General features: G+C 43.9%; 1 protein-coding gene across 1 annotated transcript in view; it reads right to left on the minus strand.

Annotated features, from left to right (window-relative positions):
* The window catches only part of DNAH3 (dynein axonemal heavy chain 3), a 373,397-nt gene that overhangs the window by 109,647 nt on the left and 243,271 nt on the right, over positions 1-20,479 (minus strand). Inside the window, exons 38-41 of the mRNA XM_044304498.1 lie at positions 19,365-19,541; positions 15,627-15,718; positions 4,905-5,124; positions 2,643-2,777 (exon numbers count right to left, since the gene is read on the minus strand). Of these exons, the coding sequence (XP_044160433.1) occupies positions 2,643-2,777; positions 4,905-5,124; positions 15,627-15,718; positions 19,365-19,541 (624 nt within the window). The remainder of the gene's footprint in view (positions 1-2,642; positions 2,778-4,904; positions 5,125-15,626; positions 15,719-19,364; positions 19,542-20,479) is intronic.

Consider the following 20,479-nt stretch of genomic DNA (forward strand, 5'->3'; position numbering starts at 1 on the left):
TGAGGATGTTGACTCTGGCAAATAAAGGGGGTTGGTACGGAGCACAGGAGACATGAGTACCCTTTGTGTCTGTGTAAGCTGGTCAAATATTGATGGCCCATCCTACTCAAAATGCACCAGAAAATGTTCAATCATATCTCTAGTGATCCGCTTAAAAACCCATGAGTTCTTAGGATATCCATGAATTTATATGTAATGTACATTTAAATTTCTATCAGAAAATTGCAAATTGTATGCACTCTGCTGAGAGACAGACAGAGAGAGCGTGAAAGAGAATATAAATTGAATACATTACTCGAACATAGGCTTGTGCACCATTTGTGAGTCCACAGATGGAATTTGCAAGATTATAAGTCCTGTGATTACAGCAGCCTCAGAACGGATTCAAGCATTGAGAAGGAGAAGGAGAAGTGAAGGGAATGGCAAGTAATGTGAACCAACAGGATTGTAGAAACAGTGACTGGTGACCGGTGAATTTGTAACATGTCAGACAATGATAAGAACTTTGTTGGTGAGTTATGGAGAAGGAGAGGTCCGCAGCACAACTGTCTGAACCTTGAGGCAAAGGCTTCCTAATAAGAACATAACAGCACTCTGAAGTCTTAATTTTTCATGAAAAGTAGAACTTAAGGGGGTATTCCATCACAATGCTATTAAGAGCCCTAACAACCACCAGCTCACTGTGGTCTACCATGTCACCCAGCTGCAAAACCATGTCTAGTTTGAATGGAGTGGTCTTCAAGGATGTGCCATGCCTTCCCATTCAAAGTCTGGGGCTCTGATGTAGATAGCGTCAGCGCCATAGACTTTAAATGGAATGGCAGAGCGCATGCTCAAATGCTGTCTAATTCAAACTCCTCTGCGGTTTTGCAACTGGGGGAACGGGCGAACAGCGCTCCCTGTCCTAGCAATCAGTGGGGTCCCAGCAGTTCGACCACAGTCTGAGTTTGTGACAACAATTTCACATAAACGTACTACTAATAAAGTGATAAGAAATATGTCTTATGGAGTGAATTACTTTTTAAGTTCTTCTACTTTATGATCTAGGTTGTAGAATAGTCCCTGGAACAACAATGAATTAATGATGGCCCCAGTTGTAAAGATTTACGATCTCTAACCCTCGTGTTTATACACGCAGTAACTCTGATGTTCTGAAATTTCCATAAAACCACCCAAGAGAACAAGAAAAATGATGGCTTTGCGGATGCTAAGAACCAGCTCATTTACCAGCGGATTTACACATTATTCAGCTACATTATTACTTCTGAGCCTTTCGCTTCTGTCATTTACTAACAACTGAGATTGTCATTTTATGGTAAGAACTAATATCCGTATCAGCTGCACCATCCATAGTTCTAGGCAATACCGGGATGAAAAATGTTGGCCCATGGGAAGAAGCAGAAGAATCATGTGGCTCATAATTATGCAGCAATCGCTGTTACAATAAGTCTTGCTAGATTTTACAGGAATTGTGTACGTGGCAGCTATTCAGGTCTACTAGGCACAGAATTAAAAGGTATCTGTGTGCCCTCGCCATGGGATACTGACAGGCTTCCTCATTGCAATGATTTATGTTTTATTTGCAAGTGCTGCCATATTTCACAGAAAACATATTTGTAAAAAAGAGCTGGTTACGAGGAGAAGTGTCTACAAGGTGGAACCTTTTGGCTTCAACCTAACGGGCTCTTCTTGATTGACAGGTCTCCCTCTACTTGTATATGACATGTCAATCAAGCTGAACTTTAAAATCAGCAGTGTTAAAGAGGTATTCCGGTTACTTCAAGCTATCTCCTAGCTTCCGGAGATAGCCGAGTACAATGCTTAGCTATCTCCAGCAGTCCCATAGAGGATACATGGAGCTCAGGGTTCATGCCCAACCTGACACTCCATCAGGACAGTTCTAGGGATTGCTGGGAGTCCCAGAGGTCTGTGCCCCAGCAATTAGTTATCCCCTTTAAAATGAATAAGGGATAACCGGAAGTAACCAGAATAACCCTTTAGGTGTGAATAATATTCATTGTAATGATGGACCCGGTTTGTATTTCATGCTGTCTGAGTCTGCTATGAGGATCCCTTTAAAGGGGTTCTCTGTCAGTTACAGTCAGCTAGTGCTAAAAATAAGGTCCCCAACCAAGATTTTGAGGACCACCGCTTTATAGAAGTGCTGTATTTGTTTAAATATCCAAGTTTCTATATCAGGGATGTCCAACCTCAGGCTCACCGGGTGTTGCTAAACTACAACTCCCAGCATGCCTAGACAGCCTACAGCAGGCCATGGTGGGAGTTGTAGCTTTACAACAGCTAGAGAGCTGCAGGTTGGACATCCCTGTTCTATATGAACACAATGAATACAGTGAATGTCTGTATGCAGTGAATTCATAGCTTCTACTAGACAGGCACACCGGGTGCCACTAGATAGAGTTGCATTACGCTGCAGTGTGCGTGCTTGACTGGCGCTCCATACAAACTCTGGTGGGTGCTGGTCAGGAAGAACAGGGGGCCAGAGACCCTGGTATTAGGGATGGCGGGGGTTCCAGCAATCTATTGTAACGTGTAATGTAAAAAGGACAGTGGTGTCCCTTCTAGTGCATTTTTTTATATGAAAAAAGCTAAATCTCAAGACAAAACAATGATAGCATCACCTGGATTATCTTCCCTATGAACCACGGCACAGGCTGCAGATTCATTTTGCCAATGTTTTCTTTCAAGGCCTGAATAAAAAGGTCATAATCTGGTTTTGGCAGAACAACTCCAGGAAACAGATCCGAGATGATACCCTGCAAGAGACGCATGACATGCACATAAGAGCAGCTGATGCTTTCCAGCCTTGCTGTATTCTATGATCAGGATCACACAGAAAAAGCACATTATGTATGCATTGACAAAATTGTTTAAAGGTGTTGTCTCACGTCAGCAAATGGCATTTACCATTTGTAAGTGAATACGAGGCACTTACTAATGTATTCGAATTGTCCATATTGCCTCCTTTGCTGGCTTGATTTATTTTTCCATTATATTATTAACTGCTTGTATCCGGGGGTTACGACCACCCTGCAATCCAGCAGCGCTGGTCGCGTTTGCCCCCCCCCCTTAGGAAAAATCGTCGGCCTCTCTGTTGGTCAGGAATGCATGTGCATCAGCTCCCATCCCAGCCAGCTCTGCAGCGGTGGTCATAACCCCTTCGAAATGAGCAGTGTATAAAGCGATGGAAAATGAGGCAATATGGACAATCACAATACATTAGTAGGTGCATTGTATTACCTTCAGCTACATGATAAATGCCACTTGCTGATGTGAAGTCATAAGACGGTGGTATTCTTTATGGTAAGAATAGCAAACATCAAATATCACACCCATTGCAACTTCAATTTGGCTCCAAGTTTGTATAATGTATACAGTATTACAAGATCAAACCTCTCCAAAAGATGGCCTCTATGGGAAGACGGTGCTTAAAGGGATATTTCAGGATTTTGTTATTGATGGCCTGTAGTCAGGGTAGGCCATCAATAACTGACTGGCAGGGTTCTGACATTCCGCACCCCTACGATCAGCTGATTCAGATGTCTGTGCCAAAGCTACACTGAAACAGCTGATCGCCGGTGATGTGGGTGTCTGAGCCGCACCGATCAGATACCGATGGCCTATCCTGAGGTGAGGCCGTCTATAACAAAAGTCTGGAATACCACTTTAATCTGACATTTTGTGCAATAAATTTTTAATTCACTATATCCTACGTATAATTATCTGGGAGGACCATAAGCTCTAGAAGAACATTTATTCACAGCAGTTTTTGGTCTCCTTACTGGCCACATTAGATTAAGGCTACTTTAACACCTGCGGCACTATGCTCCGGCCGCCTGACCTGGCAAGGAATCGGCTGGACATGAACCGCCGCCTGTAGCGGCTTGTGTTCGGCCAATTCTTAGCATTTTTGCTGAATGCAGCTGAATCTCTGCTGAACCCATTATACTTAATTGCGTCGGCGGGCATTCCGGTTGCATCTGGCAGTGCTGGATCTGGAGAACTCCGGCAGGCTATTCTCTGCCGGATCAGCCTGCCAGAATTCACACTGCAGGTGTGAATGTAGCCTGCCCTTGGCAGTAAATCTGCCCCATTGGACAGCTTCTTAACTGGAGCTGTGGGGTGGCTTTATGGGCACTCTTACATCTGCTTGGTTAGTTTTATTAGAACATCTAACAGATGCACCAATTATCTGAGCGGACGGTTTTATGTGGTAATAAGGGTAGAGACTACCCATAATGATGTGATATATCTACAGTTTGATGAAAATGGAGGTCATTTTGTACCCCATGAAATAACAATTCTGGAGTATCTTTTCTTATGCGTTTCGCTGCCCCTTTGTTATTCTTCCCAAAAATGAATGACCAAATAAGCTGGGTAGCACCATTCCCTTTGACAAAGGGCTGTGCCCCTACAGTCTGATGGACAGTGACTGTGTAGGAACACACCTTCAGCTAGTAACCCCCAGCTGTCATTTTATTCATACATTTCCAGGAGGAATAACAAAAAAACGTCATTTCAAGCATTACGGTATACAAACCCAGAAGAATGGCATCTCCACAACACCCTGACACGTTTTTCGCATCAGCGTCCTGAAGGGGGACTCCTGGTTTATGGGGATACACCACATAGTGGGATGATTGTTTCATATGTAGCCCTTTGACTTACAAGGTCTACATACATTTATACATGACCTCAGATGCGCACCTTCTTGTGGTTTTGGAAGTCAGTACCCTTTTATGTCTTTTATGTTGTTTTTACATGTTCAATAAAGATACAATTTTGCAATACTTTTAGCAGTGTCCTTTTAATTGCCATTTGTCGGTGTTTTTTTGTATTGAAGTAAAATGATATCATTTGTAGCAGCCTCACTGTCTGATTACCTGAAAGAGAGGGACATCTTGTGCCAAGAATTTAGCCAGGTTGACATCTAGTAGTGCTCGCAGAAGAAGCACGCTCTCATTCTCTTCTGGATACTTAAGCTTGAGGTTGCCGGCAGCAGTCAGGACAGATTTCACGGCGCGCATTCCGTAGTCATAGTGGTGCTGGGATGACAGCTGTTCGGAGCACAGTCGGTAAGTGGCGACAATCTTCTGAGCCAAGCTGACAACGGGAAAAAAAAGGAAAATTAGCGCAGTTTATTGCCCCTGATCACAACATTCTCATGGATTAAAGGTTGGCGTGAATCCTTGTGATAGAATAGTTCTAGACACGACAATTAAAGACCCGTTAAAGGCGTTGGCCCATGAACAGCTTATATCATCTATCAGCTATGATCACTGGTAGTCCAACCCCCGTTGATCATGATAACGAGTCTCGTGTGAATGGGGTGGGTGGTAGTGCTCATGTGTGGCCACTGCTTCAATTATTTCTATAGGGTATCGGAGGTAGCGGAGTGCTGCACTTAGCAGCCTCGTAAAAGTGAAAAGGAGCAGTGGTCACTCATGGGCCCTTTACACACAGGGCTCCGAAACCCCCCCAGCAATTGGACCCTAATACATTTACAGTACGTGGATAGGTGATAAATTTTGTTCCTGGGCCAACCGCTTCAAAGGGCATCTGTCAGCAGATTTGCACCTATGACACTGGCTGACCTGTTACATGTGCGCTTGGCAGCTGAATGCGTCTGTGTTGGTCCCATCTTCATATGTGCCCGCATTGCTGAGAAACATGATGTTTACTATATGAAAATGAGCCTCTAGGAGCAACGGGGGCGTTTGCTGTTACACCTAGAGGCTCTGCTCTCTCTGCAACTGCCGCGTCCTCTGCATTTTAATTCACAGGGCCAGGCATTGTAAACCTCATCACATCTGACCCTGTCAATCAAAATGCAGAGGGGGCGTGGCAGATGCAGAGAGAGCAGAGCCTCTAGGTGTAATGGCAACGCCCCCGTTGCTCCTAGAGGCTCATTTGCATATAGTAAACTTCATTTTTCTCAGCAATGCGGGCACATGGGAACATGGGACCCACACAGATGCCTTCAGCTGCCAAATGCACATGTAACAGGTCAGCCAGTGTCATAGGGACAAATCTGCTGACAGATGCCCTTTAGGAACACGTGACCATTGCTCCCAAAAATAAACATCGACAAGAAGTGGTAACAATACACAGTTATAAAAGTAAGCTAAAATTACATAATATTATCTGTTACTTCTGTTATTCCTCCAGGAAATGTGTTAATAACCTTGCCATTTCTGTTGTCAATATGAATATAGGTGAATGTCAGTTCTCGGTTTATTCATACATTTCGAAGTTGAATAATGGAGGAATGGCATAAAGAAGCTAACATTTATTAAAAAAGACATTCTTTAGAGAATAGCAACAAATTTGCACTCTCAGCATTTTCCTCGGTTATTTCTTGCACAAGAAACTATTTCCCAAATGTGGTCAGAAGAATAAACGAAAACTGGGATTGAGAGATTTAACAGATAAACCCGATTCTGCACAGACACGTCAGATATGGAGCCACCAGTATTAGTTTATATTCTCATTTTAAAACTGCTTTCTCAGCATCTCGCCTTCAAGTCAGAATGAAATATATATTTCCTCGAGTACATGGTGAATCCACTTGATCTTAGCGTACGGATTCTATTTAACCCTATGGCAGCTCCTCTTTGATACCCAATGGGACTGTCATTTCAACCAAGGAAAACTTAACTATCCTCAAATCGGGTGGCACAGCGTAAGTCACAATTATTTTTACTACACCTCTATTGCTATATAAAATGGGCGTTTGGACGGATGCTAGTTGTCCTAGATGTACCCATCTTGAGGCGGATACGGCTCATATGTTGTGGTCATGTCCGGCTCTTGCAGGTCTGTGGTCTGCAGTTTACACCCAATGGTCCCCAGGGTTGTGTAATGGATATTTCTACCACAGATATAATACAGTTGGCGCTTGCCAGGAAACTCATAGCTAAGTATTGGCTACAATCATCTACTCCAGGGATAACAGAATTAATAAAAGTGGAAAATAATATGATTTATATGGAATGGAAAGTAAAGGTGAAAGGAGGCAACATTAGGAAACACTGGAAGGCTTGGATTACGCATCCAGGGCTCGCGACTGCGGCTCTGTTGCTGCCATTTAGAGGTTTTTAATCTGTTGGGGAATGGCTGAGATGTTGGGGACTGCATGGTGGGGTGGGGGATATGGGGTTTGAGTTGGGGAAGTGGTTTTTCCACCTTTTTCTACTTTTTGTATTTTGTGTATCTTTGTATGCTAAAAAAAACTTTATTAAACAGATCTGATAAAAAAAATAAACATCCTGGCTTCCAAAACTGCGTCAGAAAACCTGAACGTGTGGACATAAGACCAAGTATTACATGAATCTATGAATGTAATATTCATTTTAATGCCCCCGTGTAATAATGCAGCCATTGCAGGGGAGAAACATGGCCAGCAAGTCTTTCCTCGGGCTTCAATATAGAAAATAGTTTTTGTGTTGAGAGAAACTTTCACACTTGCGTTCTTTTCTTCCGGCATAGAGTTCCGTCGTCGGGGCTCTATGCCGGAAGAATCCTGATCAGTTTTATCCTAATGCATTCTGAATGGAGAGAAATCCGTTCAGGATGCATCAGGATGTCTTCAGTTCCGGAACGGAACGTTTTTTGTCCGGAGAAAATACCGCAGCATGCTGCGCTAAGCCCGGATCCGGAATGAATGCCCATTGAAAGGCACTGATCCGGATCCGGCCTTAAGCTAAACGTCGTTTCGGCGCATTGCCGGATCCGAAGTTTAGCTTTTTCTTAATGGTTACTATGGCTGCCGGGACGCTAAAGTCCTGGCAGCCATGGTAAAGTGTAGCGGGGGAGCAGCATACTTACCGTCCGTGCGGCTCCTGGGGCGCTCCAGAGTGACGTCAGGGCGCCCCAAGCGCATGGATCACGTGATCGCATGGCACGTCATCCATGCGCATGGGGCGCTCTGACGTCACTCTGGAGCGCCCCGGGAGCCGCACGGACGGTAAGTATACCGCTCCCCCGCTCCCCGCTCCTACTATGGCAACCAGGACTTTAATAGCGTCCTGAGTGCCATAGTAACACTGAAAGCATTTTGAAGACGGATCAGTCTTCAAATGCTTTCAGTACACTTGCGTTTTTCCGGATCCGGCGTGTAATTCCGGCAAGTGGAGTACACGCCGGATCCGGACAACGCAAGTGTGAAAGAGGCCTAAGATCTCTATTTTTCTTATTTTTATATTCCCAATTTTGCCTTAAATAACCTGCAGCAAAATTCATAGCGTGAACAGGTGAAAGGGGTTTTTCCAAGTGTTTTTTTACCGATGACCTATACTCTGGATAGGTCATCGGCATCTGATTGGTGGGGGTCTGGCACCTGAGACCCCAGCTGATCAGCTGTTTGAGAAGGCAGGCCGTGTGACGCCACGTTCATCGGTCATTCTTCATTTGAAAAGGGTGCAGCTAAAAAGCGCAAACATAATTGACATGCTGCAGATTTGAAAATTCATACGGCAGGTCAATTTTCGCACGGAAAACATCCACAAAGTGTACATGAAATTTGTGTAATCTCATTTACTTTGCTGGTACTGTACTATGCTTTTTCTAATCCTGGAAAAACCCTTTAAAGACGTCCTAATCCACCAGAAAGCTTATACTAGTGATAGGGTGACTTAAAGGAAATGTGTCACCAAAAATTTTATCTGCCAGCTAAAACCAGATAGCGACACATATCCTTTTTCCAATCAGTTTTTATTTTCTGAGCGCATTTTTTTTTCTATTTCCTGAACATGATTATGGTGGCGGCCATCTTGCCTGAGCTGTTCTTAATAGCATTTAGAAAACATTAAGAAAATTGCTTTACGGCAGCCCCATGGGCCACAGACACAAATGGTCAGGAGAGGACCCTATTGACTTCTATGGGAGAGTTTTCTAGGCATGCTCTGTATAAGAAAAAAAATAGATAAAAGCTTTAACAATCACCTAATGTGAATGGTGGATCCTGTCTTATCTACATACAGAGGTGATATCATTACAGGCAGGATAAGAATGACAGATAAGGAGGTGACTGCAGTAAAGCGATCTGTACAGACCAAGAAGTGGCGCCTATTATTAGGCTTAGTGGGCTGACCTGTGCGAAAACTGCAGGATTTTATGTTTTCTGTTTAAATATGGATATTGACATGAAAAATTAAAAATAACATCATCAAAAATTCTTGATATGTTCAAATAAAAAAAACGTGATCTAAACAAATAAGTCATTTTCTGATGACATATTCCTTTTAAGAGGTATCAAAAATATATTTATCGAATCCCTAAAAAAAAAACATAAAATAGCTAAGTTAGTAGATGGAAGGTTGCAGAAGCTGAAATCCATGCACAGGCGCCCGATGCTCAGAAGCATCACATTATACAATTATCTTCCATCGCTTTCCAAATCATTTTTCCCAAATCTGTACATTACCAGCGTGCTGTTTTCCCTTACTGATAAATAGTTTTATCTGCATCAAAACACATTTAAGGTTCTTTGACAAATAAACCGTTCGGGCAAACTACATTTCAAGAATGTCAGAGCAAAAAAAGCTGGTAGGTAGTTCTGGAAGAAGCCGGTGTCATTGCTTAGTGCATAACGTGCCAGGATGTCTGGAGGATGCTTAAAGGGGAAGTTTACTTGTAAAAGCTATGTACACCTTCAGGGACCTTTTTTTTTATGACTGCATTTTACTCATTTTGGGCTAAAAATCATTTTTTCAGTTGGTCTTTATAAAAAATATTGAGCCACTCTGTGACAAAGGGTTAAGGGCTCATTCAGACAGCCGTATATGATTTGAGGTCTGCAAGTTGCTGATCCGCAAAACACGGATACCAACCCATGTGCATTTCGCAATTTGCAGACCGCACATGGCCGTCACTCTCATAGAAAATGCCTATTCTTGTCTGCAATTGCGGACAAGAATAGGACATGCTCTATATTTTTTGCGTGGCTACGGAACAACGGATGCAGATAGCACAGGGAGTAGAAATGCCCCACAGGGTCCGCAAAACGGGGCTACGGAACGGAGCAACGGATGCGGATAGCACAGGGTGTGCTCTCTGCATCTTTTGTGGCCCCATTGAAATGAATGGGTCCGCACCCGTTCCACGAAAATGCGGAACGGGTGCGGAACAAAACGTACAGCCGTGTGAATGAGCCCTTACTGTTTTTCTGGCTGTATGAATGGTACTTTTACTTTGTGCCGGTCATCTAATAACCCTTAAATTACTAAAAGGTCATAAACACTTATTTAAGCCACATTCTTATCAGTAAGATATTGAGCTTTAATGAGTGTTCAGAGAGATGAGATAAGGAGCCTGTCAGCTCCCTGCCTGAGCAGAGAGAAAATACAGATCCTACAAGTAGATAAACTCAAAGCTGTGCAGGGAAAACGGCTCATCATTTTTAATACAATAAAGACCAATTGAAAAAACTATTTTAGCTCAAAATGAGTGCAATGCAATAATAAAAAATTTCCACCATAGGTGTTCATAGCCTTTAACGACCAGGGCCTATCATACAGCTTCTTCAGTGCTTCTTAAGCCCCATTCACACATCCACGTCCGTGACGGCACAGTCCATGTTTTATTTGTGACACTGTTCGTGATCCATCCATGTTTAATCTGTGGGTCCGTGATTCTTAGGCCTCATGCACAAGACCGTTGTTTTGGTCCGCATCCGAGCTGCAGTTTTTGTGGTTCTGATGCGGACCTATTCACTTCAATGGGGTCGCAAAAGATGCGGACAGCACTCCGTGTGCTGTCCGCATCCATTGCTCCGTTCCGTAACCCCGCAAAAAAAATAGAACATGTCCTATTCTTGTCCGTTTTGCGGACAAGAATAGGCATTTCTACAATGCGCCGCCCGTTCGTTCCGCGAATTGCGGAAGGCACACAGGCGGCTTCCGTTTTTTGCGTATCCGCGGACCGCAAAAAACAGAACGGTTGTGTGCATGAGGCCTTAGTCCGTGTGTCATCCGTGTTTCATGGACACTTCTAGACTTAAAATTAGTTTACAGAGAATCTTCTAGCAACAATCAGTGAAAACCATGAATCAAACACAGATGGCATCTGTGTTGTGTCCTTGGTTTTCAAGGACCCATAGACTATAATGTGTGTGAGGGATCCGTAATCATGGAAAAAATAGGGCAAGCGTCTGTGGTGTCACCACAGGCCCACGTGTATATGCACACACTGAAGTCAATGGATACATGAGTTATCCATGGAAACCACAGACAGCACACATATGTGAATCACTGACGTGTGAAAAAAGCCTTAAATGGGTTGTACAGGATTGGAAAATGGCTGCCTTCTTAAAAAAAACAGCGCCACACCTGTCCATAGGTTGAGTGTGGTATTACAACTCAGCTTTGTTCACTTCGGTGGAGCTGTGCTCCAATACCAGACACAACACATGGACAGGTGTGGGTCTGTTTTTGGAAGAAAGTAGCAATGGTCTTTTACTCTTAGTATAGCTGCATCCGTTTTTGCAGCTCTGAGGACACGCTAATTACATAGAGCGCAATGTATAAAACACAACTCATGCTGAGAGTTAGGGTTCGTTTACATAGGCCAATGCACAGATCAATGATCAGGAATGAACCATTAAGTTCCTGATCATTGCCCACTCATTCAGTTGCATTCACTTACAGCAAACATCCTCTCTGTATGAGGATGAACAATCGCTACTATGATCATTCTTCTCCTTTGTTTGCAAACATCCCTGTTAAGACATGAAAATGTGCTGCTACCATTGAAAAATGCCCAATAAATGAGGGGTTCTCCAGGCTTTGGTAAAAATCCTCCTATGTGCTGACATGTGAAGGGAAGAGTCATGCTGCTGATTCTGCCATCTCCACTGTGCTCACCTGACCACCAGGACTGGGTGCATGTGACTGCTGGGACTGGATGCAGGCTCCTCCGCTCATGTCCCGACCAGATGTGTTCCTCAGTCTTCCCCTTCGGCATTTACAGTATTCTGCTGAACAAGAAGACTATGGGGCATATCCAGTCGGGACCTGAGTGTAAGAGCCTGCAACAAGTCCGCGGACACATAAGCACAGCGGAGATGTCGGAATTGGCAGCGACAGGGAGGTAAGAATAGATTAGACTATCTTCTCCCCTCAGGTCAGAAGACAGTGGCCAAAGCCCAGAGAACCCTTTAAGATCAATGACGACCATGTAATATATAGACAGAAAAAGCTGCTGCTTGTTAGTGGCAATTCACTGTGACTCATAAGGGTCATGGTCACGGACACGGTCAGGTTTCCTGATGCAGTTCTGGAAGCCAAAACTTGAAGTGGATCATAAAAGGAGAGAAAGTATAGAGGACAGATATGACGTCTCCTCTTTTTGAATTCAAGCCTGGTTTTGATTTCCAAAACTATATGCAGAAACCTGACCTAGTGGCTGTACCCCAAAGGAGGATGCATGATGTCCATATGTACTTGTAATGGATCTCCTGCCACCCCGACCGGGTACCTCCGTTGATGGATGCTCCCAGTGCCTCCCGAGGACTCCAAGCACTCCACTCGACACCGTTACAGTACTAATAGGGCATATGGACAAAGGATGTGCTTATAGCGTAACCCCTTTACATTGTGTGTCAGAACGGATCCGTTTGGCTCAGCGTTTTGGTGTCTACCTCCAAAGCGGAATGGAGACAGATCGGAGGCAAACTGATGCATTCTGAGCAGATCCTTATCCATTCAGAATGCATTAGGGCAATACTAATCCGTTTTGGACCGCCTGTGAGAGCCCTGAACGGATCTCACAAATGGAAAGCCACACTTGTGACTTCTGAAACATATTTGCGACTTTTAAAGCATATTTTCAACATTTCCACTGGAAAAATTTTGTCTCAGACTCGGGACCTTTTTGTTATAGTTTTGTTTTTGTTGAATGTCAATTTTCTGACAAAACCCTGTTGTTTCGCTCATTTATATTAGATAAAAAAAGCATCCTGTTTTAATACTCACCTATTACTTTTTCCCACAACAGGTTGGTTTTCTTTTCATAAATGAGACTTTTTGACAAAAAGTAAAGGAAAACCAGAAAGCAACACAAATCCTATTCTAATCTGTTTTTATTTTCTGATTGCAGATTTATTAATTTTTTTCTATTTCTTGAACATGATTATGAGGGCGGCCATCTTGCCTGAGCTGTTCTTAACAGCATTTAGAAAGCAGTAAGAAAATTTACGGCAGCCCCATGGGTCAGGAGGAGACCCTATTGACTTTTATGGGAGAGTTCTCTGGGCATGATCTGTGACCTGTGCAGAGGACATTGTACAAGGAAAGAATAGATAAGTATTGACAATCACCTACTGTGAATAGTGGATTCTGTTTTATCTTTACACAGAGGTGATATCATTACAGGCAGGATTAGAATGACAGATAAGGAGGTGACTGCAGTAAAGTGATCTGTATACTGTAGACCAAAAAGTGGCGCCTATTAATATTCTTAGAGAACTGCAGGACTTTTGTCTCCACTTCAAAAATCTTCCTTTGACTGGAAATTATAGTCTATGGGGCCGTGGGCTCCGTTCGGCTCAGTTATGTGCCAAATCCATCCTTTTCCATTCTCTTTCTGCTATAACGGAGCAGGAGAATGGAAAGGCTGAACGCTGATGTGAACTCAGCCTTAGGCTACTTTCACACTGGCGTTTCTGGGTCCGCTTGTGAGATCCATTTCAGGGCCCTCACAAGTGGCCCAAAACGGATCAGTTTAGCCCCAATGCATTCTGAATGGATAAGGATCCGTTCAGAATGCATCAGTTTGCCTCTGTTCAGCCTCCATTCCGCTCTGGTGGCGGACACCAAAACGCTGCTTGCAGCGTTTTGATGTCCGCCTGATGATGCGGAGCCAAACGGATCCGTCCTGACTTAGAATGTAAGTCAATAGGGACGGATCCATTTTCACTGACACAATATGGTGCAATTGAAAACGGATCCGCCTCCCATTGACTTTCAGTGTAAGTCAAAACGGATCAGTTTGCATTATCATGAACAAAATTTAAGATTTAAAGGGAACCTGTCACCAGGATTTTGTGCATAGAGCTGGGGACATGGGCTGCTAGATGGCCACTAGCACATCTGCAACACCCAGTCCCCATAGCTCTATGCGCTTTTATTGTGTTAAAAAACGGTTTTGATCCATATGCAAATGACCTGATATGAGTCCTGTATCCGGAGATGAGTCAAGCGGAAAGGAGCCCAGCACCGCCCCGCGTCCTCCGAATCTCCTCCTTGCTGGCTGACGTCACAGAGCTGGAGCGCTGAAATTGCGTGATGCGCGAGCTAGCGCATGCGCAGTGTCGGCATCATGTTCATTCCCTGTACTGGCATCAGCACAGGGAACGAACTACGCATGCGCTAGCTCGCGCATCACGAGATTTCGGCACTCCAGCTCTGTGACGTCAGCCAGCAAGGAGGAGATTCGGAGAACGCGGGGCGGTGCTGGGCTCCTTTCCGCTTGACTCATCTCCGGATACAGGACTCATATCAGGTCATTTGCATATGGATCAAAACCGTTTTTTAACACAATAAAAGCGCATAGAGCTATGGGGACTGGGTGTTGCAGATGTGCTAGTGGCCATCTAGCAGCCCATGTCCCCAGCTCTATGCACAAAATCCTGGTGACAGGTTCCCTTTAAGATATGGCTGGTCAAGCGGTGGCCAAGTGTTTGTATGCATTATAGGTGCGGATCCGTCTGTGCAGATACCAGACGGATCCGCACCTAACGCAGGTGTGAAAGTAGCCTTAATTGTCCGCAACAATATCAGCCATTTCTGCTGATAAGAGGATGATAATTTGCGCCAATTTGATAGCCCTGCCCACTTTAACGTTTAACACTTTAACATTTATAACTCATTTCTGGCATGATGCATTCTTTATGGAGAAAACAGTTGATATATTTGCCGCAAATCAAAACGCCATTCTTTATGGCACATTTTACACCATCATTCTGGTGCAACATGGTTAGTAAATGTCCCCCAATGTGTTGCTTCAATCATGGATCAGAACTGAAGTTAATGCAGGCAGCACAGAGCGAATAAAGTAAACGGTTATACCATGAAATATGTATCTAGAAATAGGAGGCAGATAATCAGAAGGCCTAATCTTCCATCTGCACATTTAATAATATCATGTAAAGAATGCGCTTAATTTAATGTCAAGATTTCCCCGTAAAATGCAAAGAAAATACTTATCAAAATGTTCTCCTAAGCATTCTGCTCAGTGGTTTGTTTGATGAAAGGATTAAAATAAATTCCAGTCTCTTCTTCTGAGATGGTTTGTATGTAGTCAAATATAATGGAGGGTTTCAAAAATTTGACATCACACAGCAGGGACTGTAGCTCAGGCGTACATAGAACAGGGAGGAACGGCTCAAAAATAAATAAATAGGCCCCTACTTATTACAACGGGGGAAGGCTACCACAATGAATACCTTCAATGGTCTTGTACCTTGGTTCTTATCTCATAAACTGGTCACCTTTTTGCTGATGTCATGATGCCACTGATGAAGTTGACCCTTATCTGGGTGCATGGCGCATCCCTTAGGTTTTATAAGATTGGCTGGGGATCGGACGAACACATCGGTGTGCTCTTACCTTCTAGAATCCAGGAATCCCATCGAATAAAGGGATATTTCACCAATGAGCGCATAATCCGGGACCATCATGGCCACTGTCCGAAACAATGCCTGGAAAATAAAATGTACTGATCTGAATTTTCCCTTTCTCCAGTATACTCATTGTATCATGTACAACATGTATGTGAGGCGGGAGAGAGGAGTGGAAGATGGGAGTGGTAGTTATGGCTCTGAGGTTAGAGGTAGTAGTCGAAGTTCGCTGTGACAATCCTCAACCTGGTTCTCACTGGGGTCCTGCAGTGACTGGAGGGTGCACCCTTTCTTTCATCAGGCACACCTTTTTATTGGGGATCCTGCCTGGTGTTGGGGTGCCTTTTATGTTAGGTGTTTGTCAGGGCGCAAAGCAGGAGTGTATATGCAGCAGCCGGCGGATGGTGAAGGAGTAAGAAATCAGGCCCCCCCTGAACTGAGGGGTGCAGATTTAAGATATGGCTGGTCAAGCCGTGGCCAAGTGTGGAAGGGTGCATTAACAATGTTCCTTCTCACACTTTGATGACTGAATCCAACGCACCTCTGGATAAATGATCAACATCAGACTGGGACCCCACTGATCAGCTGCTTGAAAGGGACACAGCACTCAGATGAGGGCTGCGGCCTCCTCACAGGAGACCAAGCACACTGTTGTATATTGTATATTGCTTAGTTTTGCAGCCCTGGCCTATTCACTTGAACGAGACTGAGCTGCACATAGGCCATGTGACCAATAGTGGTGACATCACTGGCCAAGAAAAAGGCCACAGAGCTCATTGTTCCCCCGCAGCCTCTTTAACCACTTCAACCCCTCTAGCTGAAACACCCTTAATGACCAGGCCACTTTTTACAATTCTGCACTACACTACTTTCACCGTTTATTGCTCGGTCATGCAACTTACCACCCAAATGAATTTTACCTCCTTTTCTTCTCACTAATAGAGCTTTCATTTGGTGGTATTTCATTGCTGCTGACATTTTAACTTTTTTTGTTATTAATCGAAATTTAACGATTTTTTTGCAAAAAAATGACATTTTTCACTTTCACTTTATTTTTTGTCACAAGTTAGCGGAAAATTATGATTTCTTTTTTTCTTTATTTTTTCTTACAAAGTCTCATATTCCACTAACTTGTGACAAAAAATAAAAACTTCCATGAACTCACTATGCCCATCACGAAATACCTTGGGGTGTCTTCTTTCCAAAATGGGGTCACTTGTGGGGTAGTTATACTGCCCTGGCATTTTAGGGGCCCAAATGCGTGAGAAGTAGTTTGAAATCAAAATGTGTAAAAAATGACCTGTGAAATCCTAAAGGTGCTCTTTAGAATGTGTGCCCCTTTGCCCACCTAGGCTGCAAAAAAGTGTCACACATCTGGTATCGCCGTACTCAGGAGAAGTTGGGGAATGTGTTTTGGGGTGTCATTTTACATATACCCATGCTGGGTGAGAAAAATATCTTGGTCAAATGCCAACTTTGTATAAAAAAATGGGAAAAGTTGTCTTTTGCCGAGATATTTCTCTCACCCAGCATGGGTATATGTAAAATGACACCCCAAAACACATTCCCCAACTTCTCCTGAGTACGGCGATACCACATGTGTGACACTTTTTTGCAGCCTAGATGCGCAAAGCGGCCCAAATTCCTTTTAGGAGGGCATTTTTAGACATTTGGATCCCAGACTTCTTCTCACGCTTTCGGGCCCCTAAAATGCCAGGGCAGTATAAATACCCCACATGTGACCCCATTTTGGAAAGAAGACACCCCAAGGTATTCAATGAGGGGCATGGCGAGTTCATAGAATTTTTTTTTTTTTGGCACAAGTTAGCGGCAATTTTAATTTTTTTGTATTTTCTCACAAAGTCTCCTTTCCGCTAACTTGGGACAAAAATTTCAATCTTTCATGGACTCATTATGCCCCTCACGGAATACCTTGGGGTGTCTTCTTTCCGAAATGGGGTCACATGTGGGGTATTTATACTGCCCTGGCATTTTAGGGGCCCTAAAGCGTGAGAAGAAGTCTGGAATATAAATGTCTAAAAAATTTTACGCATTTGGATTCCGTGAGGGGTATGGCGAGTTCATGTGAGATTTTATTTTTTGACACAAGTTAGTGGAATATGAGACTTTGTAAGAAAAAAAATAAATAAAAAAAAATTTCCGCTAACTTGGGCCAAAAAATATGTCTGAATGGAGCCTTACAGGGGGGTGATCAATGACAGGGGGGTGATCACCCATATAGATTCCCTGATCACCCCCCTGTCATTGATCACCCCCCTGTAAGGCTCCATTCAGACGTCCGTATGATTTTTACGGATCCACGGATGCATGGATCGGATCCGCAAAACACATACGGACATCTGAATGGATCCTTACAGGGGGGTGATCATTGACAGGGGGTGATCACCCCATATAGACTCCCTGATCACCCCCCTGTCATTGATCACCCCCCTGTAAGGCTCCATTCAGACGTCCGTATGCGTTTTGCGGATCCGATCCATGTATCCGTGGATCCGTAAAAAACATACGGACGTCTGAATGGAGCCTTACAGGGGGGTGATCAATGACAGGGGGTGATCAGGGAGTCTATTTGGGTGATCACCCCCCTGTCATTGATCACCCCCCTGTAAGGCTCCATTCAGACGTCCGTATGTGTTTTGCGGATCCGATCCATGTATCCGTGGATCCGTAAAAATCATAAAGACGTCTGAATGGAGCCTTTCAGGGGGGTGATCAATGACAGGGGGTAATCAGGGAGTCTATATGGGTGATCACCCCCCTGTAAGGCTCCATTCAGACGTCCGTATGTGTTTTGCGGATCCGATCCATGTATCCGTAAAAATCATAAGGACGTCTGAATGGAGCCTTACAGGGGGGTGATCAATTACAGGGGGTGATCAGGGAGTGTATATGAGGTGATCAGCCCCCTGTCATTGATCACCCCCCTGTAAGGCTCCATTCAGACGTCCGTATGTGTTTTGCGGATCCGATCCATGTATCCGTGGATCCGTAAAAATCATATGGACGTCTGAATGGAGCCTTACAGGGGGGTGATCAATGACAGGGGGGTGATCAATGACAGGGGGTGATCAGGGAGTGTATATGGGGTGATCAGGGGTTCATAAGGGGTTAATAAGTGACAGGGGGGGGGTGTAGTGGTGTTTGGTGCTACTTTACACAGCTACCTGTGTCCACTGGTGGTCGATCCAAACAAAAGGGACCACCAGAGGACCAGGTAGCAGGTATATTAGACGCTGTTATCAAAACAGCGTCTAATATACATGTTAAGGGTTCAAAAAATCGAATCTCCAGCCTGCCAGCGAACGATCGCCGCTGGCAGGCTGGAGATCCACTCGCTTACCTTCCGATTCGGTGAACGTGCGCGCCTGTGTGCGCGCGTTCACAGGAAATCTCGCGTCTCGCGAGATGATGCGTATATGCGTGACTGTGCGCAGCGCTGCCGCCTCCGGACCGCGATCCTGCGTTAGGCGGTCCGGAGACGGTTAAACAGCTAAGACCTCCACCGACCTGATCCTGACGGCCTACCCTGTCGATAGGTCAGCAATATTGAAGTCCCAGAAAACAGCTTTAAGTCCCAAAAAGTGATTGGAAGACCATCATTGTGAAGTCTACTTTTGCCAGGACTCTTTTGAGCTTCTGAATTCCACCAAAAATGATTTTTATCACTGGAGTATCCCTTCAAGAAAAAAAAATATTGGCTGCGTACCTTTAGATTATCTGGGAGTTCGGCACGACCTGCATAGCCGGGATTCATGGTGATGAACACAGAACACGTTGGGTTGAGTGTCAGCTCAGTCCCCTCAAACAAGAATGTTTTCATGTTTCTTATGATGGCCTGCTGGATGCTCAGAATCTGCTGGGCCACTACCGACAAGACCTCCACCTGGTTATAGAGAGACATTTCTAATGGCATCAAGTTTAATATACAATCAGGTAAATAACATAAAACGGTGCACAAGAGAAACAGAAAGTAGCAAAATCTACAGTAGTTGCACTAAGCTGTTAAGAGATGTCTCTGTCATCATGCTGTCAATGGCAACCAGCAGAGTTGTGAATACAGCTCCGGGTTATAAGACATGTAAGATTTCAGGATCTCTGCAAGTTAGATAATGCAATGTATTTAAAAAGCTACTCAACTATAGAGCATCCTGTATCTAAAAAGTGTAAAATGGTGTTCAAAGCCACCACCTGAGGCCCTACTAAATAAAGGAGGATAAAAGGGAAAATGCATGCTACCAAGTTTGTATGCAACTTTTCAATCTCTTAAAAAGCATGGCTACGAGTAAGGACATAATTAACCAAAAATAAAAAATAAAGCAAACGTGTCAGCAGAAGTCAACCTATTGTTTACATCAAGACTTCATGCTAAATATATTTTCTGAAGATGTGAGTCCTTTTTTAAATTTTTTGTCATCATCTATATTTAAAAAAAATAAATAAATAGAATCCTGCCCTTTTTACACTGGCCACTGAGCCTAATAATAGGCTGACACTGCTGTAGAGATTACTTCCTATCAGCCCTCTCATTATCATCACAGGCAAAATTATAATGACAGGCATCAACTATATAAAGATAACATTCAAAATAGCTGATGGACACGGCTCACCTCTTCTCCTCCCTGCACAATGGCCTCTGCTCAGGTCACAGAGCATGCCCACAACACTCTCCCATAGAAGTCAATAAACATCTCTAGTCTACAGGCTCCTATGGTCTGTGGCGAGTGTAAGGCATATCTCCGAATAGATAGCCACCCCGATAATCAAGTACACAAAATAGAATAAAAATAAATAAATCTACATTCAGAAAATAAACAGGTTAGG

Source organism: Bufo gargarizans, chromosome 8, assembly GCF_014858855.1.
Source record: "Bufo gargarizans isolate SCDJY-AF-19 chromosome 8, ASM1485885v1, whole genome shotgun sequence".
In the NCBI taxonomy this organism is placed as follows: domain Eukaryota; kingdom Metazoa; phylum Chordata; class Amphibia; order Anura; family Bufonidae; genus Bufo; species Bufo gargarizans.